This window comes from Aspergillus pseudoviridinutans (genome assembly GCF_018340605.1).
Source record: "Aspergillus pseudoviridinutans IFM 55266 DNA, scaffold_1, whole genome shotgun sequence".
Lineage (NCBI taxonomy): Eukaryota > Fungi > Ascomycota > Eurotiomycetes > Eurotiales > Aspergillaceae > Aspergillus > Aspergillus pseudoviridinutans.
The window spans coordinates 468,548-495,258 of record NW_025091281.1 but is presented as its reverse complement, the minus strand read 5'-3'; the positions used below and the strand labels follow the sequence as shown (position 1 = coordinate 495,258).

Genomic DNA, 26,711 nt, shown 5'->3' with positions numbered 1-26,711 from the left:
AGTTGGACTCAGTCAAAAAGCAGCAGGGAAAAAAGATTGTGCGTCCATCTGTGAGTGAGCGCAGACAGCCAGAGATTAGCTACAGCCACTTTCCAAACAATTAGAGCCCTTGCATCTGTTTTCACTAACATTAGGTATTGGGCTGCTTGGAAAAGTTTTCCTCTAAGTTTTCCTCTAATATCAAGGGAAGAGGCAAAGAAATTCTCACTAGAGTATATATGGAACAGTGGTTTGGCAGTTAGAGACAATCAATCTATGACTCTATGAAATGTCAATAATTCACAAAATGATAGTACGTCAGCCTGGTCCGCCTGCTGCTCCTTTCTCTTTCCATCTGCTGCCAGTCTTGAAATATGTTTACTAATGGCGATGTCAGTGGGCTTTTATCATTATTGTTTTTAATCTTCAATCGTCCGTTCAGACCATAAGCTATAAAGATCATCAGGGCCTTTAGGACGGGATCAATCTTCGGGTATAGATTCTTCTATCTACTCCTGGGAAAGTAATCTTAATGCGTAGGTTATGATTGAGGAACACAGGTCCCATGATGATGTGCTAGAGGAGGAAAGAACGAAGTGGTAGCGCAAATATTATGCTAGATGGGCCTAGATGCTCTGCACGGGGGGGATTTAAGAAGTAAATGAATAAATAAATGACTTCAACGGTTATAACACATCACAAGGAACTTGGACTCGGTCTTCATCCATCTCCTATACACCCAGTCCATCTGGCAAACAGACTGAATGGATGATATAATCGCACTCTGGCAGGCCATTAGGAAAATTGATTCGTGTTCCCAACTTCGGAAATATCCCATCTGCCAAATAGATATTAAAGATATTGCGCCGAAAGTCCAGAACCAGAATATTCAGATATCTCTCACTCGATATTAGTGCTTATCATAGCCCATGCTCAGCCCCGCTTCGGGCATCAAAGCAGCTGTGCCCCTGCTCGGTGAGGCTGAAGCTTGGCTGTGACATAACCGCTATTCATATATTTAATCGACAACCGAGTCGCCCACATTGCCCGTCTGAGGAACTGCTATCAACCAATCACGAAGGCTGATCCACTCGCTCTCGCATCAGGGATTGCCGGGCTGCTTTTGCTGGGTATTCAAGTCACCCAATCTTTGGTCAACTTTTACGCTACATATCTCAACCAGTTGCTTGCTTATGTTAGCTCTATAGGGTGATGCATCATAATATGCATTATCTGGATCAGATGTACATGTTACCGAAAAGTAGGCTGTTCTAGATCTCCTGGACTGTTCAGCTAGCCACAATATGGGCTTCATAAATCGACTGGGTTCCCGTAGCTACAACCAACAAGCAATCGGTCCGTGCTGAGCCAATTTGACGTATGGAAAATCAAGGGGAAAGGGGCTGGCTGAGTGTTTAACCGAAGGAGCTGCAGAGCATCAGCTGTCACCTGTGGGCTCCGCCAGAAATGTGGAGGAAGGTCCTGTTGTATCTCCCAAGCAATCCAAATGTTGCCAAACACTCAGATCAGACCTAAAAGCCCAATAATTTATCGGAGAATCCCTTGTGTCGAATACTCTCAAGGCTAGTGCTATATCAAGGGTAGGACACGAATAGCTTGACTACTGGCCGACATAGTCGTCGCCTCCAGGCTTCACTTCTCGGTCCTCTGATTCTGATCGCCCGATGTTGATCCCTTGGACAAATAATCGACTGAAGGGCTTCGCCTACCCTTCGGCAAAAATTGCCTTCTGCCTCCCTAGTATCGCTCAGCTCCGGCCTCATGCAACCCTGTCACAAGAGTCTCCCATCACAACAGGGCCATTTGCTTGACGGTTGAATCCTCTTCCTGCTACACATTGAGCATATACGAGCGACGCTAATGCAGCTTATTCACATATACAGGTAACCACAATCAAGTCACTTGTTGACTGACCAAATACTTAGGTCGAAGATGGCAGGGACGATGAGCCCACGAAACTATTTAAGCATCGTCAATCTGACATCTCGAGCACCTGGGAGATCATAACATTCTCTTCCCTCAACGATCTCATTCATACATTGATACTGAACAACCATGGTCAGATACGCGAACGTCCTTGTCCTTGCAGCAGCTGCCGTAGCTGTTGCTTTTCCAATCTCCGATGTGCTCACTGAGAGAGCAACAACATCATTCCTGAACGTCGTCCCATGGTACCGTGCCTATAACCCATCCATTCAAGACCATTTCTACACTCCCGATCTCAGTGAATGGAACAACGCTGTCCACAACCTTGGGTACGTTGCTGAAGGCATTGCATGTCGCATCCATTCTACTCAGGAGTGGGACACCGTTCCATTCTACCGGATGTACAATCCGAGCATATACGATCATTTCTACACCACATCCAAGCCAGAACGAGACAATGCAATCCAGAAGCTCGGATATCATGATGAAGGCATCACGGGTTACATCTATCCAGAACCAATCCCGTTTGCAGTCCCGCTCTACCGCCTTTACAGTCAGTCAGCTACCGATCACTTCTACACAGTATCTGGGGCTGAGAGAGACAACGCTGCTGCAAACTTGGGGTACACTGAAGAGGGTATTGCTGGTTATGTGATTCCCCCACAGTAGGCCAGGCGATGCTTATTGCTTTGAGGGAAATGGACGGCCAATATGCTGTCGCAGAGATCGGAGGAATGATTTGGTCCGGTGCTCATGATGTCGACGGGAAAGATGTTCGAGTTCTTTAAGCTATTTGAATTGTGTTGGAATGAATTGTTCGCATTCTCGGAAACTGTAGTCTCCTCTAGAACTGAGACCCTTGGTTCGTGAAATGTCCAGTCTATAGTCTTGCGTCATATGGTCAACTCGAGATATTAGACAGCAAATATCCTCGTCTGGCATGTAACGCGTCAAATAAGCCGCTTAGCATTTTTGTTCCATCTTAGTTCGGGTTGCAGAGGAATTGGTTCATAAAGTTCATTGTTCTTAGATGTATAAGAACTCAGTCTAGGTGACTCCCAGAAACACGAATTGATCATGAGCGTATCCCCACCACCGAGAACAAAGAAATCCCCTCAACAACTCTGCTGCCAAGACACACCACAAAGCCAATCAGATTAAATTCCTATTGATGACCTTTCATGGCTAGTCCGAAATCCAGAGATTCCTTTATTTCCCTTACGCTTCTCTTATTGTGTAGTGATTAGATCATCTGGCATATAGATATATTGTGCCGAACGCCACGGGCGTCGCACTATCACTGCATCGTTTCATCCTAAGTTACTTCATGGGATTAGTTAATTATCCAAATGTTTCTGAAGAACTATCGAGATTTCATCCATAGCGATGCCACTGACGGGGAGGCACTCATAAGTGAAAAGCAATCTGAATACCTGCATGAAGCAGTCCCGTTCGGCGCCAGAGAGTATCAGCGGCTCCGAAAAATCATTACCATTCAATATATCCTTATAGTCTCGCTTTTAGTCTTCGCTATTGGAGCTGGGGTTGCAGTCTGGACGAATCCAGGATTAGAAATACCTGATATGGTTTACTGTAAGCAGCTTATCGCTGTACAAGTTCACAGCTAATGAGATCTAGCTCCTGCTCAAGACGTCATCAGATACAAGAACATCGTCTTCAACTCCGGCTGGGGAGACCAAAAGTCCATCTATATGGGTCCGCCATCGGAAGAGAACAATAAAGCGTGGGATGATCTCCATGTCGGTAGGTCGTTGCCGTCGATGCACTGCTAGGCTTAAGCTGAGTTTTCAGCGCCGGCGATGGTCAAGATTCCTGCGATCGATGCAGCTAAATTGGTTAATAAGACCGTCCCAATTCCTGGCGATTCAGGAGACAGTTCGGGGTACTATTTAATTGGGCTCGATGTTTTTCATCAGTTGCACTGTTTGGTATTACTCCTTTGTTGAGCTGGTGAATCAATCTGACATGCGCAGGATATGCTCCGCAAAGTACTCTGGGGTGTTGATATGCATCACACCGATGACGAGGAGGCTATGCATCACCTAGACCACTGTATCGAAATGATACGTCAAAGTCTCATGTGTTCAGCCGATAGCAACGTCGATGTGTGGGCGTGGAATGAAGAAAAACAGATGGTTACTGTGAGGGCGGATAATATACACACTTGTCGGGACTTTGAGGCTATTCGGCAGTGGGCGCTCGAGAGACAAGCTGGAGAATTTGATCGGACGATAAATCTGGTGGATTCTTTGACTGGTGCGAGCGGGTTCTTCGTTCGAATATCATCTGCTGACAGTGTATACTCATATATATGACGCTCATGCTCCTGCTCCTGCTCCTACATAATATGACAATTGAGTCCAGTTTGTGAAATGACGGTCCAGTCTTGTCCAGCTCGTATACTGGCAGCCAGTTAGCTAGCTAGGTCAGCGGACGTCAACGGTAGACGAACGGAGTCATCAAATTCTCGCGACAGGACGATTCTTAGCCGATTTATAACAATTATAGTTAAATAATGCACTATCGTAGGCACATCCCATGGATATAACTAGCATAAATAATATGTCAATGTGCATTATGACCATGGTCTAGTTCCGAATATGACAACTTAGGGTCACCTGCATCATAGACATAGGTTGATTCTTAGTATACACCGCTTGCGGCCACCTTATACTAAACTTTTCTCTTCAGGAAATTTAAGCGGTCAACAGTACAAAATTCATAGACAAGAGCTTCCACTAATTATTAGGGTTGCATGACTTCAAGACTTTCAATTTTTCCGGGCATTACGTAGATGATCTTTACTGCGATAATAAGTATCGCTCCTGCCCTCGTTCTTTTGGAGAATCGTATTCTTTCTCCCCACGGCCTATCTAATTCTTGATTTATCTACACAATGAAGCTCTGGCAAATTATTCCAGCTAGCTCCCTCTTCTGCATTGTGGCAGCAGTTCCTGCCGGCACTATCCCCGGCATCACATTGCAGCCACAGCTTCCATTTACCCCAGGCTTCAGTGGATCAGGCGGCACCCATAAGCTGACCTTGTCTCAGCAGCTTCTGCTTGCCCCTTCTCGGTATGCGAAGTACCAGTTGCTGGCAAACGAGGACTTCATGTTCGATTTTGGAAATAGTTCAAAGAACAGTGAGCTTAGCTCTGGCGGATACCTGGTCGATGCTACTGGCGAGACATTTCCAGCCCTCATAGGCCAAGGCGTCGGCATGGCAGTTAGCATTATGGGGCCTTGTGGCTTTAATACTCCTCATTCTCATAACGGCGGCACTGAGTTCAATCTCCCATTCAACGGCACGATACAGACGTTCATGATGCTTGAGCCACCAGCTACTCATTCTGGCGCTACTCCTCGAGTGGTGAATTTGACGCTGAACGCTCTTCAGGCGACTATATTTCCACAGGGCTCAATACACATGGAATTTAATCCTTCCTGCGAGACTATAGCCTTTGTGGCTGCTTTCGGCACTGATGATTTTGGTCGAACGCAGCAATTCGAATCCCTCTTTAGTCTGCCTGACATCGTCCTCGAAGACGCTCTTGGGCGTACTCTTGATGAATACGAGATCGATATGGTCCGGAAGAAGATCCCTGGTCCAGTTATTCTTGGCGTTGACGAATGCATGCGAAGTTGCGGGATGTCCCGACCCCCCCGACGCCATACTTAATGCTGGTCTCCACAAGCCTCTCCTATGTTGCTGTAATATATCTGGGTTTTCCAAATGAAACCTCTGAAACGAAATGCTGATGTGCAAGGCAAGGTAGCACGAGAGCAGCGACGATTGAATGCAGATTAATTCATATGTATTGTTGGCTCTTGTAGGGCTGCACCTGGATACGAAGTATTTTGTTATTGGGTAAAATGTCTTCAGTAAGAATCAAGAATTCAAAACTAAGAAAGCAACCACTTTATACTGGGATGTCATCTTCAATCCAGCATGTGACAAATAGTAAATAATGACCTTCACATAGTCATAGATACTGTGCTGTAGATACTGCGCTGACGGCAAAGGCCTCATTCGAGGGATCGGAGCAGTCGAGAACCCGTGTAGACGTATACTCGCAGGAGGCTCATGATCCTTTGTCCGGTAGGTAATGAAGGTGCTGTTACGACCGCTTTCAATATTGTTCAGCTGGTCACTCGTACTTTGTAGGAACTTACCACATCGTGGCACACAGACTGGACTGGTCAGTGTCTGATCGGTGGCTCGTATGCGGGTGATGCAGGCGTGAGTGCTTATGGAGGGTGAATTCCCTGGCTTTCCCTACAATTCCCCCTTCTCGTATTTAAAACCTCAAGGAATGCTTCCCATAGGTGGACCGTGGACATAGCGTCGACGCTCAGCCTCGTAATGGCTGTGCTAATAAGCCTGAGTCATCCCCAGGGTACGACATACCATCAACATCCTGCTATCCATCATCAAACAACCCTCAGATATTCAACATTATACTCTGCCATCCAGTGAATCTTGCGCCAGACAAGTGATCAATATGAACCGACCAAAAGCTTCTGAAGAGGCAGCACCTGCCTACCATGAACTATTCGACACGGAATCTGTCAATCAACCGGCAGCGACATCTTCAAGGACGGTAAGCGATTCCCCGACCGCTTGATGTAGATAAACACTCAGACTGACTATCTCAGCATCAATACGCTGCTGTCCCCCATAATGACCTGGACGAAAATGCAAACGCCGCCAGCTGTCACGATGTGGAGTCTCACCCTCATGAGTCCTCGCATCCTCTTACGCAGCTAGACCCTACAAAGCCACACTTCCACTGCGAGACGTGCGACCGCCAGCTCGAGCGCCGAGAGAGATTGGAGAAAGAGGATGCAGGCTGTCGGGTGGTTGCACTGGTGTTTATTGTGCTCATTATCAGTTTGGCATTGCTGGGGATTGTGATCATTGCACGGACGGGGAAATAAATGGATTGATGTGAACTATAAGAGCTGGAACCTTGAGATCAAAACCTCGGTAGAATGGAAGCGATTAAGTGGATGACTTGCGCGTGTTCTGAACTCAAATTATTATCCGTTCTGGCGATGACGTCTACACTCTTGTTAACGCCTCCCTCCTACAATCACCTTCGAAATCCCTAATCAATCTTTCTGCGGAAAAATATCGTCAGGGAAACTGCAATCTCATTAAAGACCATGTCTGAAAGTAAGCCATCTCTGCAAGGCTCATAGTATGACCCGCTGATGTCGAAGACAAACAAACCTCTCACCACACCGGATTCATGGACCGGATGTTACATCGCAGACATCATGGCAACGAACAAGAGCAAAATGATCGCAATGAACAACGTGACCAGCAGCCTGATGTAGAGCCTCAGGAGGGTGCACAACCCAATCCACATGTCAAGGAAGGCGAAAGGGACAGAGTTGAAGACTCTGTGGGCGAGGAGCGGAAGCTAATGCAGGAGGGAGACACATACGCTGGACTTATGTAGGCTATTCTGTGAAGAAGTGTGTATCATTCACTGCCATGGAGTTATGCTTGTCGTCATTCTACCTTGGGTATCAAGTGAAAGCCTTTCGGAAGTGAATTCTTTTGTAGTTAATGAATTTCCTACGTACACACCAGCAGAGAAGAATCTCACATCTAGTCAAATTTATCTTCCTCTCTGTATCTTCACTAGACTTGTTAATCATCGCAGGCGACTTCGCCTCGAGCTTTGGCTACGACGGCGGCATCTCCAGGTCGTCGGGACGGATTTACTCGACCAGCAATGACCTCACAAAATTCGGCCCAGCGATCCTGATTTCGACGCTGGATTTGGTATTATTGAGGCCAGTGCGTTGTCAACGCGATCGAACGCGACGAGTCTTCTGACGGAACTCGTCATGGAGGCGATCTCCCTGCGCTTATTGAGCAGGCTGCATCTGCAGCGAAGAGGAGTTTTGCGGTGAAGTACAGGATCGATCGATTGGTCTCTGGCGCGGGCCGTTAGTTCTTCTGGCAATCCCGGCTTGTCGGTGACCTCGTTGGTTAGCAATGGGGCGGATCCTATGCCGTCGCTGGCTATATTAGACGATTTGCGTCGGCTAGTGCCCGGCAGGTAGCCTTTAGGGCATATACAGCTACACAGCAAAAATCCAGAGGTCTATTTCAGAGGAACTTTGACGTGCATGACTGGCTCGCCGTCAGCAGCGGGGGATACGCGCTGAATCACTGGCAGAGTTTGCCTTTGAAGTGGATGCGCAGGGGAAGGCAACGAAGGTGGAATTAACAGCTTGGAATGTAATTCTTCATAGATAGCTGTCTATTGGCTGTCCATACTTCATCAAGCATACATGCCATTTTCTAGTTCCCCAGTTCCAATGCTATACGGTGTAGTCAATCAAGAAACCCACTGATATGACAACACCGGAATGGTAAACTCCTCCGCCGTGCACGTCGCGTTGAAAAACGCATCATGCACACACTCGAGCTCAAACTCCGTCGACCCAGAGTACGTAATCTTACTGCCATTGTTGCAGGTCAGCGCATGCCCATCCCCAAGCACATACTCCATCCGTCCGGTGGAAGTCTCATAATTCGAGCTCCCGTAGAACGAGACGATGCGCCCGAGCCCGCGGTCCTCATAGCCGCAGTTGCTCGCCCCGTTGCCGATATCGTGCACCCGGTACCCGATGTACTGGTCGTGGCACTGCAGGCCGTCGGTGAAGTCGATGTCGAGTGTTTCAAGCGGGCCGTAGCCCCAGGGGTGGTAGTTGGGCATGCCGGTCCAGCAGAGGTGGACCCAGGAGCCGTTGCAGGTGGCCTGGTTGGGTTCGCACCAGCCACCGGTGCCGGGGCAGAGGCAGCCGTAGGCGTCGATGTCGGCTTGGTTGTGCACACAGTCGAGGCTGTGGGAGCCGTTGTACCACTGGAAGTTGTTTACGGTCCAGGTGGGTAGGGGGCAGCCATCGGGGGGTGTGATGGACTGGGTTAGGGCGGTGGAGGTGACGGCCAGAAGGCCGGTGAGGAGAGTGACTAGGGTCATTTTGATTGTAGGATTGTGTTAATGATTGAGGGGAAGAAGGGGAAGGATAGGTCATACTTATATACTGTAGATTTCTGCACAGACTGTGGAAGTGGGATGCAGAATGTAACCTTGTGACATGGCATGACGATCTGAATCGACAATGACCTGATTGTTGATACAGAGAACAGGGTTCATGATCGAATCTGACTCGGTTCTTCATCGCTTCCGCAGTCTCGAAACCACCGGGCATTGATTCGCCAATCAGCGGTAAATATTTCAGACACTAGTTAAGACATGTCTTGAATTGACTGCGGTAATTGGTACAACACATGCCAATGTCCTTACTACCTCTTACTTAATCCTTAGGCCTCCCATCCTTCTCCATTAAAATCTGGACAAACACACTTAAATCTCACGGGTGGAGCTTATGATGCTTATTTTAGCGAGACATGCAGTAATGCATTGACCACTTATGCGTCCGTATCACATTGTGACATGAAGGCATATGTTATGTTAAAGATCCGTGTAGGCTGGCAGAAAAGGAGCAGTCATCTGCCCTGAGCGCCAAGCTTATGGGAACCGGATCGCGAGATAAAACCATCAGGCTCTGCGACGACTGTGGGTTGTTTTCTGAGCCTTCAGAGCCATGACAACAGCGTGCGGGAGATTGTGCTTCCCCCAGCGGGCAAGTATCATCTCTCTCTGTCGAACGAGAAGTCGCTGCACTGCTGGGACCTGAGGCAAGCCAGAGTTACTCGAAAACGCTCATTACATATTAATAAGCTGCGTGAAATGGGCGCCTGGAATCGCACCGAGTGGACCCGTATCGAAGAGTCAGTGTTCTAAGAAATCGACCGGGGAAGACAACCTTTTACCGACGGAAAGGCTGTCCGACAGAGGCATACAGGATACTGCGATCAGGCGCCTTATCTCTGCGGCAGGCTGGGATGGGAAACTGAAGATCTTCGAAGACCGAGTATGTTGATATAGTAGTGTACAGGCGATGGAGGATTTTGTACATTTTTAGCCCACTGCTACCTGAAACTTGGCCCATCGGCTATGTAGCATATCGGACGATCTCCCGAGGAGAAGCCTCAGGAGTTTTCGGAAATAACTCGTTCTGGCTGCAGCTTAACTGGAAGTCCCGAATATCTGAGCAACAGGGTCTACTGATCATCGTTCATTGTCTGTTTGCGTATGCCTTCCTCCGACCATTCACCCTTTTCTCAAATCTACTCGGAGACTTGACCATCGACTGCTCTGCGCAATCTCATTTCGACGAGAGACTTGCCGCGAGCATATTGCTGGCCGAGATGAACGCCTTGACTATCACTACCTGGCTTCAATACGCATATTGGATGTACCTGTCGCGGCCGCATTAGCTCTTTGGAAGAGCTGTGAGTTGGGTGTCAATGTGCTTAACCCCAGAGATAGCAGCCTAATTCATTATATGCTGATGGACTGCTTGCGCGCTCCTTTTTTCTTTTTCTTCTTACTCTTCTTTCCGGTGTACGACCGACTCGGCTCATGGAGCAACCTTCCTGGCATTGACTATATGCGTGTATGTCGCAAAAGGTGCTAGAAAAGTTGACCGCAGGTGACCTCGTTCGAGCAAGTGCTCTACCTCGGTAGCCAACGCATTTGCCCAACTCGATGAATAGTACTAGCAACCACGACCAAGACCCGCCTACGTTTGGAATCAGGGAACGGTTCGTACCTAGAACGCTCAGGTTTTAACAAATAACTCGGTCCATCCACTTGGGCACGCACCAATCTACGATTTTGATCCTAGGTCTAGAATGTTTTGGGTGGGTGGAATGTCGAGCGGTCTCAGTTGCTAAATGCCGTACACCTCTCATAGACCGGTTGCATATACATGCTCAGAGAAACGACCTACCCGCTCAAACTGCTGAATAACTCTGATGACGGGTGCTCACATCAGGGTATGGAAATTGCATCAAGCCCGACACGCGCTAATAAGCAAACTAGTCGAGAGTCACAAGCTTGAAAGGAAAATCGACAGAATACCGGGTGGTAGGTCACTTAGAGTCCCCATTGGGAAATGTGACTCAAGTCCTTTCGGCTGGCAACTGTAGAAGCTGTATAGTCTTACCCATAGGTGGTGATTACTCCATTTATAAGTTCAAAGGCAAGGCTTATAGCAAATGACGCCTAGACCCGCGCATTAGACCACAGCCACACTGCCCCTATACACTAATAGAGGTACATGCCCTATAGCCTAACTATTCTCCTTTTAAAGACTCGCTAAACTATTCTGGAATAAGACATGTGCCCTCTCTTTCCTTTTCCCTCCCCCTCTCCCTCTATGCAGCTCCATATGTGTACACTAAATAATCCAGGTTTAAATTTGAGTTCTAGGTTAGAGTTGCATAACCGAACCGCTAAAATCGAATCCGACCCATCGGCTATCTTCTTCTGACTTTGAGATATACTTTCAATCATCTTCCAAAATTAGCTCAAATACGGCTGCATTCTTTGACCCTTTAAACACTCTCTTCAACTGGAGTGCTGGGTCTGCATTGCGAAACACTGCTAACCAGCCTTTGAGGGATTTTGAGAAGCAATTCAGGCTTGCTATCATGTGGAAGTCCAGCTCGTTCAGAAATCGAGACACATATTCTTCCTTCTCAGGATCAAGAAAATCGTGGATAAGAATCCTTGAATGGCCAGGTTTCATCGCCTTGACGATGTGCTGAAGAATAGTGGCACAGGCACTGCGAGCGGTAAGAAACTGCCAATTAGAATYGTAATCACATGTAGCAGACGTCTCCTACCTGGACGGGTGATCCATCATGACATGGCTCAATAAATAGACGTCGGCGCCGTGAAGCGGTTGCGGAGAATACACGTTATGTGCCTGCCATTGGATTCGTCCTCTGACTGTTTCGGGTATATCAACAGTGGTCTGGGCGCTTTCAACAACGCTGCCGAGGTCTTGTACTATGAAGGACATGTGGGCATACTTTCTTCCCAGTCGGATCGATTGCTGTCCTTTGCCGCCTCCGATATCCACTATCTGTGCATCTGGTTTCAAGGTGTAGAAGGGGTAGATGCTCTCAATGGGATCGTCGAGAGGAGTGTTGTAGTGTCCAGCCATGGCGGTCGCGAAACGATTTCCTCGTTTCAGATCCACAGAGTCATAGTACTCGTACAAGGTCTTGTCAGCTGCAACAGCAATTAGTATGGCACTGTAATTATTTAAAAGCCTGACCTACTGTTAAAGGTCAGCTGGAATGCTGCCTGGCGATGATTATCTGGTATCTGAAAGTTGGATTGCGAGAGACTTCGTGAGAGATGAGCTCCGGTTACAAACCCGTCGTCAGTCCTAATTTCTTTAGAATGGAACACTTTTAGGCTTACTATTGAGGGACTCACAGGTAATCAATAAGTGATGAGAACTCAATATCCAAAAGGCGTATTGAGCGAGTATTATGACAGTATAGATGTGATTCGACTTCATCAAAAATGAATCGCTTCACACATTGCCGCATTACCCTTTCTGAGCGATGTTAGTATGGTATACATCAAAGCAGTGTGTCAGGAACGTCAATACTGATCAGATCCATAGAGCCGCCGGTCCTCTCAGTCAGCTGTGAGAGTGAAATCGCCCCGGGGGCTTGGGGGACATGATGATGGATTTTCATTTCCAGAACAAGTGAGAGAGCGACGCTGTCAACATATCCCCATGCAACATTTGCAATCCATTCATGTGGTTCCGTCAACAGAGCTGTCAACTCTTGGCATGCATCAATGACCTCCCGAATCTGACTTTGTTCTTTATCCGGCAGGGTAACAGAGCCAGACTGTAGAACATCCTGAACTGTGCGAGGTGCCTTTTGCGAGATGAGGGACGATAGAGCTTTCACTCTCGCAAGAGGATTGAGGGTGATTGTCATTTCTTTCAGGGGGGTCACAAAAATATTCTAAATGCAATAATATTGAGACTACAAATTTGTTAAGTTAAAAGTGACGTCGACGACGATATATACATCTCAGTGAAATTCCCGTCGTCCTTCGACACTCTAGTGTCTACACAGTTACATAGGATCTACACTGTGGATGCCATTTTATCCATGGTAGCTGCATATTTACCCACCTTAGCTTCAAACGACACATCACATCACAAGCTCACATGAATCCAGGAGATCCTAGATTCGAAGAGACCTCCTTACTTGTGCGAACGAGAAGGGATAGGAAGTGGAGCTGCGTCTTGCTTATATTTCTGACTATAAAATGCAATAATCAGAAACGGTGTCAGACTCTGTTGGAAGGAGCATGATCATCCTCCAGGCTCAGTTTTTCGATTCAGTTAGCTAACGCCACTTTTCCGAGACGGTCAGCTCGACATGGCCTTCCCCGCCACCACTGTCGTGATTGTACTCCAATTCCTGATATGCTTGGTCCTATACATCGTGATATACCGTCTTCTTTTTCATCCTCTGGCCTCAGTACCTGGACCTTGGCTGGCGGCTCTCACAAGCCTCTACCATTTTTACTACAGTGTAATTCGAAGAGGAGACGTGGTCAACCACCTCAAGTTCCTGCACAAGAAATACGGTGAGAAATGGGCATGAAGCTATACGTAACGTATGTGCTCATCTCAAGGACAGGTACTGCGGTAAGAATAGGACCAAATGAGGTTTGCTTATCCCGCACTTTGTCTGGGTCTTGATGCACCCCAACTCTGACCCCAGAGTTTCTTCGATAGGTCCATTTTTCCAGCACAGATGCATACTTTGATATCTACCACTCCAGAGACACACATAAGGATCCGGACTTCTACGATGCCTTCTTTGTTCCTGGTGGGACTTTTGCTACGTTGGATCAAGCAGAAGCCAGGAAACATAGGAAGCCAATTCTACAAATGTTTTCCCGCAAGGAGACGCTCAATAAAGAGGAGATTCTCATCACTCAGGTGGGTAATCTCCATTCCTAATCTAGAAAGAGCTTCTACCAATGGTAACTAGGCTGAGAGGCTTTGCAAACTGCTGCATGCGTCAGCATCGCAAGAGAAGTTGATCGATATATACATGGCGCTTCGGTGCTTTACAATGGATTTCACAACACAATATGTATTCGGATTCACCTTTGACTCGTTGGGAAGTGCAGGTTTTCAATGTCTCACCCTCAAAGCCTTAGATGTTTTCCTCGCAGGTTTCTGGCTGCAGGGTCACTGGAGCTTGTTGCGAAGCTTGACCAACTACTTCAGCCCCTGGAGCCTGCAGATTCTCTATCCACAATGTCGGGTGCTGTTCGATCGGGTGGAGGTCTGTGGACCCATATTCTTAGTTTGTGGAATGCTGACGACCCCGTCTAGGCTCTACAAGGTTGTCTTGATAAGATTTTGGCTGATGATCCTAGCAAAGGCGGCCAAGGAAACCCTATTCCATTGTTTACAGCACTAACCACTGTTGAGAGAGATCGTCGTGTCCCGTCGCTGAATTACCTTGCCGTCATGTCGGACACCTTCACTATGATTTTTGCTGCCGCCTATGCGGTCGGAACGACGCTCACCGTTGCCACCTATTATACCATGCACGATAAGCAGCTTCTGGCCAAACTACAAGAAGAGTTGGCCGACTCCTGGCCAGACCACACTCAGGAATGTCCATCTTGGTCTGTACTGGAAAAGTTACCGTACTTTGTGAGTTGCCTGGCTGGATGCAGAAGGCTATGTAAAAGGGGGCTGATGATGTGGATCTAGACCGCCGTGATCAAGGAAACACTCCGCATAACAGGGGGCGTGGTCTCACCGTAGGGCCCTCTTTGTCTGTTCACTAAATGAGGCGAGCATATTCCTAATGCGCGAGTCTCGTACAGTATTCCACGCATTACGCCCCCAAGTGGGATGACAATAGCTGGGACTCACCTTCCTGCAGGAGTGTGCCTTTCCTTCTTTATAACCCAGACTTTGAGATAAATCACCGTGCTAATACTGGACAAGATACAGGTATCCAGCAGTAACTATTTCCCCAATCATGACGAGGATATATTCGAGCATCCGGATGATTTCTGTCCCGAAAGATGGATCCGTGGAGGCAAAATGATGCAGAAATGGGAGCTTGCCTTTTCAGTGGGCCCAAGGCAATGTCCTGCGATAAGGTAGCAGATTCCCCTTTTAAATAACCTGTCTCATTGCACCATCAGCCTCTCATGCAGCCGGTAGTTTTTCCATGGCCGCCTTGCATATATGCCTGGCGCACATCATTCGGCTTTTTGAGATCGAATATCAAGATCATGGGTACGTGATCTCACACCCTTGCATACCTGGCACTGTTCACAAAATGGTTGGGCAGAAGACACCTGAAATATAAGGACTATTTTGTGCCATTGATTGATGGCCCTCATCTGCAAGGCAGGGTGAAGCACCGAGTGAGGGTCGGCAAGCATACATGAGCCTTGAGTAGCGGTCAAGGATGCAAGGGTCAACTTTATTCGAGTAGTAGCGATCAAGGGTAAGCTTTGTCCCAGCTGGTCGGATAGTCAATTGCCAACAGGCGCTATTTGCACATTGGCCTGGGCTTGCATATTCTATTTCTCGCACTTCTCAAATCTGTACCGTTGCCAGGATGCTGTTTCGTCAGAATAGTGGGCAAAATTCAGCGGAGCTCCCTTATTTAAGCTAGATCTTCTCTTCTATTGATCGCACAATTCAATCCTCAGTTACATATATTTTCTAAGAATAACTGCGTTATCAACACAATGACACTCAGCGCGGAGAAGCTCTTCGATGAGCTTGGTCAGCAATATGAGGAGTCATATGTCAACAATTCTGGGCTTGAGGATGTCATCGACTGTGCTCTCAAGGAACTCTCACCAAAAAGCCAAGTTCTCGATGTAGGCTGCGGAACTGGAAAGCCAGTGGCAACTCGCGTTGCCCGCGCCGGCCACGATATCCACGGTATTGATATTTCGCAGGAGATGGTCAATATTGCCTCCCGCCAAGTCATCGGCCGGTTTGAGAAAGCGGACATGACGACCTTCCAACCCTCCATGCAGTACGACGCTATCTTCACCATCTTCTCCATGTTCCAGCTCTCGCATAGTCAGACGTACTCAATGATGTACAAGTACTCCGAGTGGCTGAAGACTGGCGGGCTCCTGGTATTGGGAACCATACCCAGCACCAGCCTAGTGGATGATGAGAGTTTGTATGATGCCTTGGGAAAGATTGTCCGACATGCCGATCTTCTCTTCATGGGTAGGAGATTCCTCGGAACAGTATATACTAAGGACGGATGGCAGGATTTGTTCAGGGCTGCGGGCTTTGTAATCCACCTCGAAAGATCCTTTGCCTTCCACGCGAAACCACCGTACGACAAGGAGATCCAAGATCATTACTTGATAATCGCTAAAAAAGTTGTCGATCACGCGCTTATGGGACCATACCCGCTCCCAACGTCATATCGTGGCCCCCATCCACTCAGTGAGGCTGCCTGGGCCCCTTTCGCAGAGCGGCTGGTTAGAGATGAATTCGACGCAGTGTTGGAAGTAATCAAAGGGAATAAGAAGGTCTTGGATGTTGGCAGTGGTTATGGAAGTAAGTATATCCTTCTGGCATCTGAATACACTTCCCACTAACAGATCGCGGAACTCCCAATCGCAATGGCGAAACGCGGAATCGAAGCATACTCCCTCGAGCCTAATGCGGACCGGAAAAAGGTGCAGATACAACAAGCTCAAACACAGGGAGTTACAATTTGCAGCGGCTCAGCAGAGAAAATTCCCTTCTGCGACAGGACGTTCGACGCTGCCGTGGCCATGTGGATCCTCCACTATGTAGATGATCTCGACAAATCACTACGGGAGATAGCACGCGTCGTTGATCCCAGCAGTCCAGATTCTCGAATTGTCATTGTGCAGGGCGCTCCGGATAATGAAGTGGTCAATTTATTGAATGACGTCTGCGCCCCCCTTAGTGCACAGAACACCGCTATTGACCATCAGGGGTATCTTTTGAACGCCGCGGCAACAGTCTTTGCTGAGTACGGTTTTGGCGATGTTGAGGTCTTCCGTGTCAATGCGTACTGTGCCTTTCCAGAAGAAGATTTGACGGAGAGATGCCAGAAAGCAGCTGAGGTGTTGGCGGGTTTCTGGTTCAGGGACGATTCGAATTTTGTGCAGATGAAGGAGGCGCTAATTCCGCATTTGAAACTGCATTTTAGGGATCGCCCGTATGCGATCAATGATGAGGTTGCTATTTTAGTGGCTAAGCCGTTGCCAAATTGATCATCCAATTTGGACATCGGACTGCTATTTGACAGAAGTCAGGATCCACACACCATTTACATGGTTACATATCCCAAGGGCGTAAACTTATAATCTTTACATTCTCTTATACAAGGGGCTCCCTCCTATGTAACTATGCCGCCTCCTTCAGGAGCCAGTTCATTTACTGTCTAGTTTATATACTGTATCCAACCATATCTGTGCCTTGGACACAGTCACTTAAAAAGCATGGCTTCTCATAAGCGAATGGCCGCCCTTTCACCAGCGGAGACACACTACGATAATCCCTCGGATGAACTGGGTACTGATTGGGAGGCGATTAGCCGAGATCCACTCAAGCGATTGGCATTTCAATGAGAGCGTCTTGAAGATGAACTCACAGAGGAGAAACAAGGGATTCTACTACAAGACAACCCTAGCAGCAGAAGTCACTGTCGCTTCTGGGGATGCGTAGCTGCCAAGGTAATCGGAGAACCCAATGTCAGACCTGCATTTCGCTTCAATCTCAAGGACCTTTCTGGTCGATACTATGGTGAGTTCTAGCATCCTGCAAACAGCTTACCCTGTATCTCATGAGCCTTATCACCGAACAAGTACTACCATGTCTCATGTATGGAGCAATTATTTCCCGATCTGGGTGCCGGAAATGTTGCGTGTACTAGACATAGAATATATCTTTGATTCTTTGGGCCACTATCGCTCTGGGCTGAAGACTCTACGTAGTTGAACATCGTGTTTGCGTCTGCAGCCCAAGGCACCAACAACTTTCTATATCTATCATTCGCTGACGGACTCTCATGGTTTGAAACATTGTGCTGCTGGGATAGGTACGGAAACGACGAAAATGAGTCATGAATCCTCCAGGATACGGGGATTTCTGCTAGATGATGCCAGATTCATGTAAGTATCTAGCTGGGTGATGAGAGGAAAAAAGCTCTTGGGAGAGATGGGATCGCTCCCCAGGGTGCAAGGGTCTTTCCTGAGAACCAGGTCACTTCTCCTGGGAAGAGTTGGTTCTCTGGCGAACTGTCCGGCTCTTCACAAGACAAGTCTGGCTACTCCTTTAATCGCAAGAAGTTGCATCATCGCTACCACAGACTACAGTACCTTTGAAGCAGCGCCTCTCATTGAGCGACTGCGCCAATATAAAAGAGACCCTTGCCATCACCCTACAGCATTTCTCATCCTTTACGCTATCATTGTATGTCGTTGCCTTTCGATCCCGCTGTGTGACCAAATTTTTCTACAAAACACGATGCCCCACGCCGGCGAGACGCCCCGACTCTCATGGGATCTGTTAACTGTCTGCGATATTGCGGACTCTCTCCTGCAACGCAGTTGTGTCGGAGTTAACCAAAGCAGAACCTCATGCAAGATCGTGGTCTCCAAAATGTCGCAGGAAAGCGCCTCGCACTAGCTTGAGATGTCTGCTATGTGTTCAACGAAGGACACGTTGAAGTCGAAGCTGCAAACTGTCGCTGGTCTTCTCCTCTACAAAAGGCGACATCAAGACCAAGCCTCTCAAATCAGTCGGAAATGGCATGGTCGCCTCGACCTGAAGGAACTCTTCGAGAGACCGGGAAACCGTTTCTCGGCCGGCTGAGCGGCCAGAGGGCCAGACTCCGAAGCCTGGTGACGGCGTAGCTCGCCTGCTCGATCAAGCCCATTTCAGCTCCCAGCGGAGATCCCGTATGTGTTCAAAACTCCACCGTACCAGGCAACTTGTACTCTTAAGGATCTCTTCTAGACCTTAGATATAGTATACGTCGTATTATAGCCTATGTCTTGCATCTACTTGCGCATATTTATTATATAGACATGGACTAGTTCATAATTAGTTATGAACTAGTCAGTCTAGATACTTATTTTGCCATCCTTATATAAGTAGTGGGGGGCAGGTTAGGTATGGTCTTATCTAGGTAAGTATTATAGCAGCATATACTTTATTATATTAATCTATAACTGGTTTGTAACAAGTCCAGAACTAGTTGAAGACTAGGAATCCTTACTGGACTCCTCCTTGCTAGACTCCTCCTTAGGGTCCTCTTCCTCACTCTCCTCTTCCACGTCTTCAGCCTTGTCCTTTTCATCCTCTTTGCGAAGTAGTCAAAGTTCTCGCACCACTCCTTGCTCTTCGACGAACAGCAATCCAAAGGACTAGTTAGGTTGGAACTTCGAAGATTACATTTGCCCTCCTTCTTCTCCTTGCATGCATCGCATGGAACAGGATTCCACATGTCCTTAAGCATTTGCTTCATATTGGTCATGTCTCAGGATGCTCCATGGTTTGAGTAAAGCAGGATGCTTCATGGTATGAACAAGCCAGGGTTAGTTGCGCTGTCCGCGTTCGAGCTCTGGAGTATGGCGACGATAGGCTCACGGACCATTCCTGGTATAGCCCACTTCTCCACTGTCCTCAGATCCAGTGTGTTCGCGGCTGGTTTACTAAGTTTGAAAAACCAGCTTTCCAACCGCTGTAGAGCATGGCTTGCCTCAGTTGTGAACGCTGCATTCTTGGTATAACCAGGTGCTTTCGCCAGCGTGGCCTGCAATGCGTACGCTGGCCGTCCCCAAGGATATTTGGACAAGTCCTCATTTCCAAACAATTCTTCAGCTGAGCATTCTTGGTTATAAGAATGGTATCAAGCATTTAGCATAAGGGATTTCACTGCACTTGAAATCCGCAACCTCTGGATCGATTAACTGGGCCTTTAGGATTTTTCCTGGCGGAGGTGAATGGTATATACTTGTTGCAGCTGCAGGCAAGTGTCAGGGGATATAAGGAGTATCTTAAGCCTCGTCCGAAATGTTCATATTCGCCCTTTTCATCCTTTTCTTGGAAACGCGCGTGATCGACGGGATAAATACCTTCGTAACCACGCTGGTCCCCATGGGTTACAGGACCCGCGCCTGCTCGACCACATGGGTGATGAAGCCCCATATGGTCTCGCTTCGAGCCCAATTCAGCTCCTTGTTGAGGTACGTCTATACAACATCAGCAAAGGAACGGGGATAGTCTTCAGCATACAATGCGCGTACAGTGCCATTGTCGTCCACACGGAGGAAAAGTAAATCGTGGCCGTCTGTGGCCGTCCCAACCATTATCAGGCGCCGAATCACGGCCGGCAGGGCTGCGCCCAGGTCGGTGTCGTAGGCCGGGGGACTCTAGAGCCTTGCGGAGGCCCTTAAAGTGTGCCGAGACCCACCGCCACTACTGGTGCTTGACTTGCTGGCCATTGAATCCCATTTATCAGGGGCCTGGGCTCGTTGCCTCTTTCGGCCCGGCCCGGGCCTTGGTGGCCGCCATGTCTGCCTGGAAGGCTTCGCGCTCGATCATCTATATAAGTTAGCATCTGTTCAGTAAGTATCAGATCTATATGCCTAATACTTACCAGCTCTGCCTAGGTGAGATCCCCCAGCGCGGCCCGGCGGAACCCTGGTTGCAGTAGTTGTAGTTGTTCGTAACGGGGGCACTGTAATAGGCCTGAGTTATTTACTGTCCTTGTTCTTGTGACACAGTCAAGGTAGTCAATATCTGAACTCAGTACCTAGGTGCCTTGCAGAACCATTCCACAACGACTAGCGAGTAGAGGAGGATGTACAGGCCGCAACAAATAAAGAAACCGATCATGAAGTAGTTGCCGTCTGTCGCCATCCCCCAGACCTCTGCTTGTGCAGTAAGTTTGTGCGCCAATGGATAATTACTTGAGGGGTCAGCCAATGTCTTTCTCCCATGCGTCAGGGGGTTAGGCTTGACATACTCTTGTAGCACAGGCATTGGGTATGCCTGCCTCTTTGCCTCTACGGCAACAAGGTTGGTCCCCATGCCATTTTTATCTCCCTCATACCAGACAGCAAAATCTACTTTGCCATTGAGATTGCGGACGACGTTGTCGACCTTGATAAGGAGCGACAGTCGCGTCTCCTGGTCGAGGAAGACAATGTCCCAATTCTTTGGGTCCTGGGCTTCCCCTTCGTCATCCCCGTTACATCCAGACTGCTCACAGATGGCTTCTATAAGCATAAGGCTGACCAGGGTCTGGGCGAAGGGCTCGACCTGGGACTGGAGAAGGTCCTACCTTGCGGTCCTTGACTCGACCACCTTTGACTCTGCGAGTGAATGACAAATCAAATCGTTTTCCTTCGACCTGGGTCCGCCCACCCCGGTGAAATTTCATATCGCTCACGGGCTCCGTGAGGAAAGCGGTAGACGTGTAACGTCGAATATCTATAACGGAAAGTGTTAATATCTATTGCAACGTCAACTGTGGCAATGGAATTTACCGTCTATTGATGCGCATTACACACCAGTCACGAACACAAACAACACAGCTAAGGCAGCAGCGCAACCAAGTCCAATGCTTTTTGCGGTAAACGTCGCAGCGAGGGATGCGTTACTGACGCTGACAGTGTTGGACGACATGTGTATGGGGCAGTCCGAACCACCACTGTAATAGCCTTGAGTTAGTAACTGTGCTTGATCTGTCTAAGAGACTGTCAAGGTCGTCAGGATCAGAACTTACCAATATTTGTGGTGGACAACCTCGACTAGCACCTTGACGAAGGGTCTGAGTTGTTTTCCGGCCTCTTCGCCGAATTGGTTGGCAAACTATGTCAGACAGCCTCAAGATCCTGGCAGAAGACCCAGAAGAGCAGGGTGGCTACCCTATGGTATTTTGGATTCTCAGCGGTGATCTTGCAGAGAGCCGGATACTCTCATGGATGAGGTACCAAGCTAGTCATGTATCTGACGAAGATGAATCCCTATCAAGCAACGAGACAATCAATTTTGTTGTAGATCTCGAGTTGTTCTTGGCAACGTTTGCTTAGATGGGAATGGAGGGAGTAAGTACCAGCATGTTCGAAGCCATATCATTCACTGCTTCCAGCTGTAAGTTTCATATCCAAGTTTTTGTAAGACATCAATGTAAGATATTCACGCTTCCTTGGTGTATATACTTTCTCTACTGTGAATATTTCCCAAGCAATATTTCTGGCTCCCCAAAATCGTCATATCATCTCTGTGTCGGAAACCTGCTGCAAGACCCTCCTGAGAGAGCATGGTACAATCTTGGACGACGGCTTCTATGAGCACGAGGCACTGTTCGTTTCTATGGCTAGTTATAGGGGCTAGAGGACTGGCAGAGCTTTTCTTTTAAGAAAGGTTTATAACTTATTACTTATTTGTTGGACATGGATTTGTCCTCTCAAACTGTAACTATCATGTAGTGGTTTCGAAAACTACGAAAGAAGACATGAGGTTAGGTTACTGGTTCTGGTTAACACGGTGTTGATCATTGATAAAAATATATAACGAACGGGGCAGTGATCTGGGCGTTCTGAACAGACTAGAAAAGTGGAACATGTATATATTATTCATGTCAAACACCGCTGGATTCAAAGGACTTCCGGTCGTCATCAGGCGTCGTATATTTGAAACTCTCCCTAGGAGTTATCAATCTCTTCTTCCGGGACTCCAATTTTGGCTCGGCCTAAGGCTCTTGGATTAGACACCATCCTTGGTATCATCACAGCATGTAAGCGAGTACCTACCCAGTCAAAGAGCAACCATAAACCGAAGGTCAAAAGTATCAACGATACTGCAATTGGAAGGAACCATCTCCAGTCGGGATTATCTTTCAGAAGGTTTATGTTCATCCCGAAAAGGCTCTTGGGGAATGTGTCAGTAATCAGGAAAGACATAGATCAACTGATTGGTTGTAAATACACTTACTGACGTAAACATAAGGGGAAGGAATATGAACTTAAGAGTTAGCCTGCGAACCGGTGGGTTTGAATTGACTTACAGTAATCCAAGTAAGCCGTTTGATGCTCTTGGCCTCGCTAATGGAGATCCATGCAATTTCCTATCAACCACCGGTCAGATGGATCCAGAGTAGATGGCGAGGTGCACTCACAATCTGTAATAACTCGCGAATATTTTGCTCGATGCGCGCAAGTCCTGAACTCACCTCCTGATCCATCTTCTGGATTATTTCTCTAAGGGGGCCCTTCTGATCACCATGTTGCTCGTTTCGCAAATATGAATCGATATCCACCACATGTGTGAATCCAGTAATGTGGCCTTTGAACCATCTTTGCAGCCTAGCGTGTTGTCCTGCCTTTGCCTGGAGGCGCTGGAGGACGGTTTGACTTCTACCTTCTTGTTCGACCTGGTCTACTCTCTTTTTCGCCAATTGAGGAAGAATCAGGTCCGTCCGGGACTTTGGGGATCAAGGCACACTTACAATAAAATTGATTTCATCCCCCATGACCGATACCATCTTCCTCCATTCCCGGGCAACCTCAGTCATCAAACCTCTGAGAAGCTCTCCATGATGCTTAGGTACTTCAGAGTTCGAAAGCGTGCTGATGTATCCATATGCAAGTTCATGCCCCAATTCCCTAATGGCCCAGGCCACCTCCAATGGAAATCGCTCAGGCAAAGATACGCATAGCTTGAATAGCTGAGTTTCACCGCGCTGGCTTGGACACTTTGGCTGAAAGAATCGACAATATTCGCCATATCCACGACTTAAAACAGGATCGTCTTTGATCTCAGGGCTGCGAAACTCTGGTATTTTCGAACCTTGGAAGAGACTGGCAGAGTCAGTACAAGGGGAAGAATTTCGCGAAAGACTAGATGGCAAATCACCGTAATTGGATCTCTCCAGACTGCAAGCTCCACAGCTCTCGCGCTTCGTCATAGTCACTGATCAGAAGAAGAGTTTGATAAGGGGCCTGACGATTGCTAGTCAATTGGACGCAGAGCGGCTTTGGTTCTCTGAGTTTGAACAGACTTTCAGTTGGGATGTCAGCGAGCTTTGCCCTGTATCCGACCAGAAGCTTGACAATGTCCTCATTGTCGATTGCATACTGCAACGGCGTTTTCCCGCTATTATCCCGCTCATGAACGGAGGCGTTTTGACTTTGGTAATTTGGGTGGAGAAACTCCTCAACAAAGCTTTTTCTCCCCTCATGACACGCAATGTGGACGGGATTCTGACCTTTAGAATCACACTTGTTAAGGCTGTATCCATGTTCTAGAAGCTTGCGTGCGAGCTCCAAGGCTTGCTCTTCACCCATATCATTGGCTTCGTCCACCAGAATATGCATCGAAATTTTGTCTTTCTCCTTGAGCAGGTCGACCATGTCCATGTTGCCAATCTTCAATGCCTTTATCAAGGGGGTCATCTGATGTTCCGTTTTATCACGGACGTTGGGGTCCGCTGTGAAATGCAGAAGTTCTATAACAATTTCTTCGTCTCCGAATTCCACAGCCCACGAGAGAAACGTGCGCCCGTCCGGAAGTACCTCGTTCAAAACGGAATTTCTTTCCAGCTGACTTATTAGTTTTTGTAGGCCAGCATCTTTCAGGAAATGGTTCGGGAATTGAGATGGGCCCGGCTCCTGCTTTCTTTGCCGTGACCTGGTCTGAAGGAATCGTTCCCACCAAGCACAACTACCCATATGGGCGGGGTGTTGTAAAAGATACATCATACAAGTTGGCCGTCCTCCAGTTGCTGCACGCATCAGAGGAGTTTTCTCCTCGTCGCCCTGCGTGTTAGTTTTGAAAGGACCAGATTCGACGACCAGCTTCACGAAATCTTCATTTCCTATAACAACAGCCTCAGCCAGCGGAGTGTTCCCTTTGTCATCTGTTAAACTCGGATCTGCCCCAGCCCGCAGGAGGAATCTAATCATGTCATCATAACAAAAACGGAAATCGGACGGAAATCGGCGACGTCGGCTTCCCGTAGCAGCCCAAAAGAACGGGGTGCGGTTTTGATCTTCTCGAATATTAGGGTCGGCCCCTTTTCCCAGCAAAAGTTGCACGACGTCATACAGGCCGTTCTCGATGGCCAGAGAAAGGGCAGTTCGGCCATCCCAGCCCTTCTCGTCCACCTCCACTTGCTCGTTCTCCAGTAGCATTTTGACCGCATAAAAACTTAGTTGAAGGACTGCTTCTCTCAAAGACTTCGTTGCATATTGATGCGAACTGAAATCTTCCATGTCCCGCAATTGCTCACCCTCTGTTGATCCGTACTGCTGACCCGCGAGCGATTCGTCTTCGGAATCGGGTACTGACTGGGGTGGCGATGGCCGGTCGACTTCAGAGTTGTCCATGTCCGGACCATCAAGAGGCGTAACTCAATAATGTGCTGGCGGGAAATGTCGAAGACGATGCATCGAGAGCAGAGACGCGTTTCTGACGTGGACGAGGTCAGCGGCTTATAGCAGGATCCGTGGCATGGCACAGCCAGCGGCCAAGCAGCTAATGCAAGGCTCTGCTGCTACTTGGGCAGCTATCATGCACACTAACCTTTCAGTCAACGCTCCATCAGCCTTGCGATGTCAGAAACAGCCTTCTTGTTTGCAGGCTTCCTGTAGGCGTACATTCACCCCATCCATGTAATAAACTCCAGCCTAGCGGATTAGAGTGAGTTACAGACTGCACCAGCTGGGTGGGATTCGGATGGTGCCAGACACAAAGGTTTCAAGATTATTGAAGTGTAAAACATGTTAGGTTCTTCCTGCGAAGGAAACTTTGTAGAGTATTGAGTGGGCGAGCACAGTAAAACCTTTAAAATTATAACTACATTCATGGCTGTATCCCCAAATGCTCACGACAGTCCCCTTTACATCTTGATCTGGTTGCGCCCTCAGACAGACATCTCTCATCGAAAAAGATGAGTTTAACTCTACCGTCAGCCACCAAAGCCTGTTAATCTCAACTCGCATAAATCTAAAATAGTCATCAAAGTTCCCTGTTACAAATGTAGGATCAATTATAGTGATAAATCAAATCCCTTCCTTCGACCACCCCCGTGCTTACTCCCCTCTGGATCCTCAGCGGTTATGATTGAATCTAAGCACTGCTGGTCAATAACCAGACACACTGTATACCGCGGCATGACCTCCCCTATTCTAGCCCCTTGAGATGCAATAAGGTCCTTAAAATCTTGGTGAATCTATGCAACTAATGCACCATCTTAGTATTCTTTATCCTCAAGGATAATATTTTTATATATCTTATAGACAAGCCTCTCAGGAAAGCTATACTCCTTAGCCTTTGCATACCAGTCCCCCTTAACATAGTCAATTTACCAGTGGATATAGCATTGAATTTCCTCAAGACAGGCAGACCAGACCTGATCAGACTCAGGAGTGTAAATTGAAGAAGCCCCAGGTCCACCCTTCGCGGTCAGCGCAACTGATTAGCTTCAAAGCCGAGCGCTGCTCATCTTGATACCAGGGCTGCTGATACCAGCGCTCTTCTGTGTCGCTATCAGTGAATTTAGGGTGCGACCAAGGCGCTGGCCAAGAGGAATGATGAAGAAATGATTCAGGGGAGGATTCCCCTCTTTGGAGTTTGCTGGTTGGACCATGTTATGGTACAGAGTCTGAATGTGATAAAATAGAAGCCTGTCATAGAGGAAAGCGCAGGAGCAGAGTTTACGAAGCTAGTAGAGATGAGGGAAACAAGGGGCGTTAGTAGGGGAAACACCCAGTTTGCGCTAATTTGGGAAT

At 47.9% G+C, this 26,711-nt stretch overlaps 10 protein-coding genes across 10 annotated transcripts; 6 read left to right on the top strand and 4 right to left on the bottom strand.

Moving 5' to 3' along the window:
* Positions 1-2,055: 2,055 nt before the first annotated feature.
* Positions 2,056-2,595, top strand: Asppvi_000186 (uncharacterized protein; the record flags this gene model as incomplete). The annotated part of the gene is made up of 1 exon (XM_043296498.1): positions 2,056-2,595. One exon carries the CDS (start codon positions 2,056-2,058, stop codon positions 2,593-2,595), a length of 540 nt encoding a protein of 179 aa, XP_043152433.1.
* Positions 2,596-4,843: 2,248 nt separating this feature from the next.
* On the top strand, positions 4,844-5,626 carry Asppvi_000185 (germin family protein; the record flags this gene model as incomplete). Its single annotated transcript, XM_043296497.1, has 1 exon — positions 4,844-5,626. The coding sequence occupies one exon, from the start codon at positions 4,844-4,846 to the stop codon at positions 5,624-5,626; it is 783 nt and encodes a 260-aa protein (XP_043152432.1).
* An 823-nt stretch (positions 5,627-6,449) lies between these two features.
* Asppvi_000184 (uncharacterized protein) lies at positions 6,450-6,885 on the top strand (the record flags this gene model as incomplete). Its single annotated transcript, XM_043296496.1, has 2 exons — positions 6,450-6,548; positions 6,604-6,885. 2 exons carry the CDS (start codon positions 6,450-6,452, stop codon positions 6,883-6,885), a joined length of 381 nt encoding a protein of 126 aa, XP_043152431.1.
* A 228-nt stretch (positions 6,886-7,113) lies between these two features.
* Positions 7,114-7,412, top strand: Asppvi_000183 (uncharacterized protein; the record flags this gene model as incomplete). Its single annotated transcript, XM_043296495.1, has 2 exons — positions 7,114-7,123; positions 7,171-7,412. The coding sequence occupies 2 exons, from the start codon at positions 7,114-7,116 to the stop codon at positions 7,410-7,412; spliced, it is 252 nt and encodes an 83-aa protein (XP_043152430.1).
* Positions 7,413-8,303: 891 nt separating this feature from the next.
* On the bottom strand, positions 8,304-8,948 carry Asppvi_000182 (uncharacterized protein; the record flags this gene model as incomplete). Its single annotated transcript, XM_043296494.1, has 1 exon — positions 8,304-8,948. One exon carries the CDS (start codon positions 8,946-8,948, stop codon positions 8,304-8,306), a length of 645 nt encoding a protein of 214 aa, XP_043152429.1.
* Positions 8,949-11,385: 2,437 nt separating this feature from the next.
* Asppvi_000181 (uncharacterized protein) lies at positions 11,386-12,847 on the bottom strand (the record flags this gene model as incomplete). The annotated part of the gene is made up of 5 exons (XM_043296493.1): positions 11,386-11,665; positions 11,726-12,116; positions 12,167-12,276; positions 12,327-12,450; positions 12,505-12,847. The coding sequence occupies 5 exons, from the start codon at positions 12,845-12,847 to the stop codon at positions 11,386-11,388; spliced, it is 1,248 nt and encodes a 415-aa protein (XP_043152428.1).
* Positions 12,848-13,297: 450 nt separating this feature from the next.
* On the top strand, positions 13,298-14,709 carry Asppvi_000180 (uncharacterized protein; the record flags this gene model as incomplete). The annotated part of the gene is made up of 6 exons (XM_043296492.1): positions 13,298-13,508; positions 13,562-13,569; positions 13,660-13,866; positions 13,919-14,218; positions 14,269-14,595; positions 14,656-14,709. 6 exons carry the CDS (start codon positions 13,298-13,300, stop codon positions 14,707-14,709), a joined length of 1,107 nt encoding a protein of 368 aa, XP_043152427.1.
* Positions 14,710-15,653: 944 nt separating this feature from the next.
* On the top strand, positions 15,654-17,180 carry Asppvi_000179 (uncharacterized protein; the record flags this gene model as incomplete). The annotated part of the gene is made up of 2 exons (XM_043296491.1): positions 15,654-16,472; positions 16,536-17,180. The coding sequence occupies 2 exons, from the start codon at positions 15,654-15,656 to the stop codon at positions 17,178-17,180; spliced, it is 1,464 nt and encodes a 487-aa protein (XP_043152426.1).
* A 2,895-nt stretch (positions 17,181-20,075) lies between these two features.
* Asppvi_000178 (uncharacterized protein) lies at positions 20,076-21,603 on the bottom strand (the record flags this gene model as incomplete). Its single annotated transcript, XM_043296490.1, is given in 7 exon segments — positions 20,076-20,165; positions 20,220-20,345; positions 20,387-20,517; positions 20,573-20,616; positions 20,729-21,243; positions 21,260-21,408; positions 21,489-21,603. The coding sequence occupies 7 exon segments, from the start codon at positions 21,601-21,603 to the stop codon at positions 20,076-20,078; spliced, it is 1,170 nt and encodes a 389-aa protein (XP_043152425.1).
* A 1,447-nt stretch (positions 21,604-23,050) lies between these two features.
* Positions 23,051-25,307, bottom strand: Asppvi_000177 (ankyrin repeat domain-containing protein; the record flags this gene model as incomplete). Its single annotated transcript, XM_043296489.1, has 3 exons — positions 23,051-23,404; positions 23,429-23,780; positions 23,836-25,307. The coding sequence occupies 3 exons, from the start codon at positions 25,305-25,307 to the stop codon at positions 23,051-23,053; spliced, it is 2,178 nt and encodes a 725-aa protein (XP_043152424.1).
* Between the last annotated feature and the right edge of the window lie 1,404 nt (positions 25,308-26,711).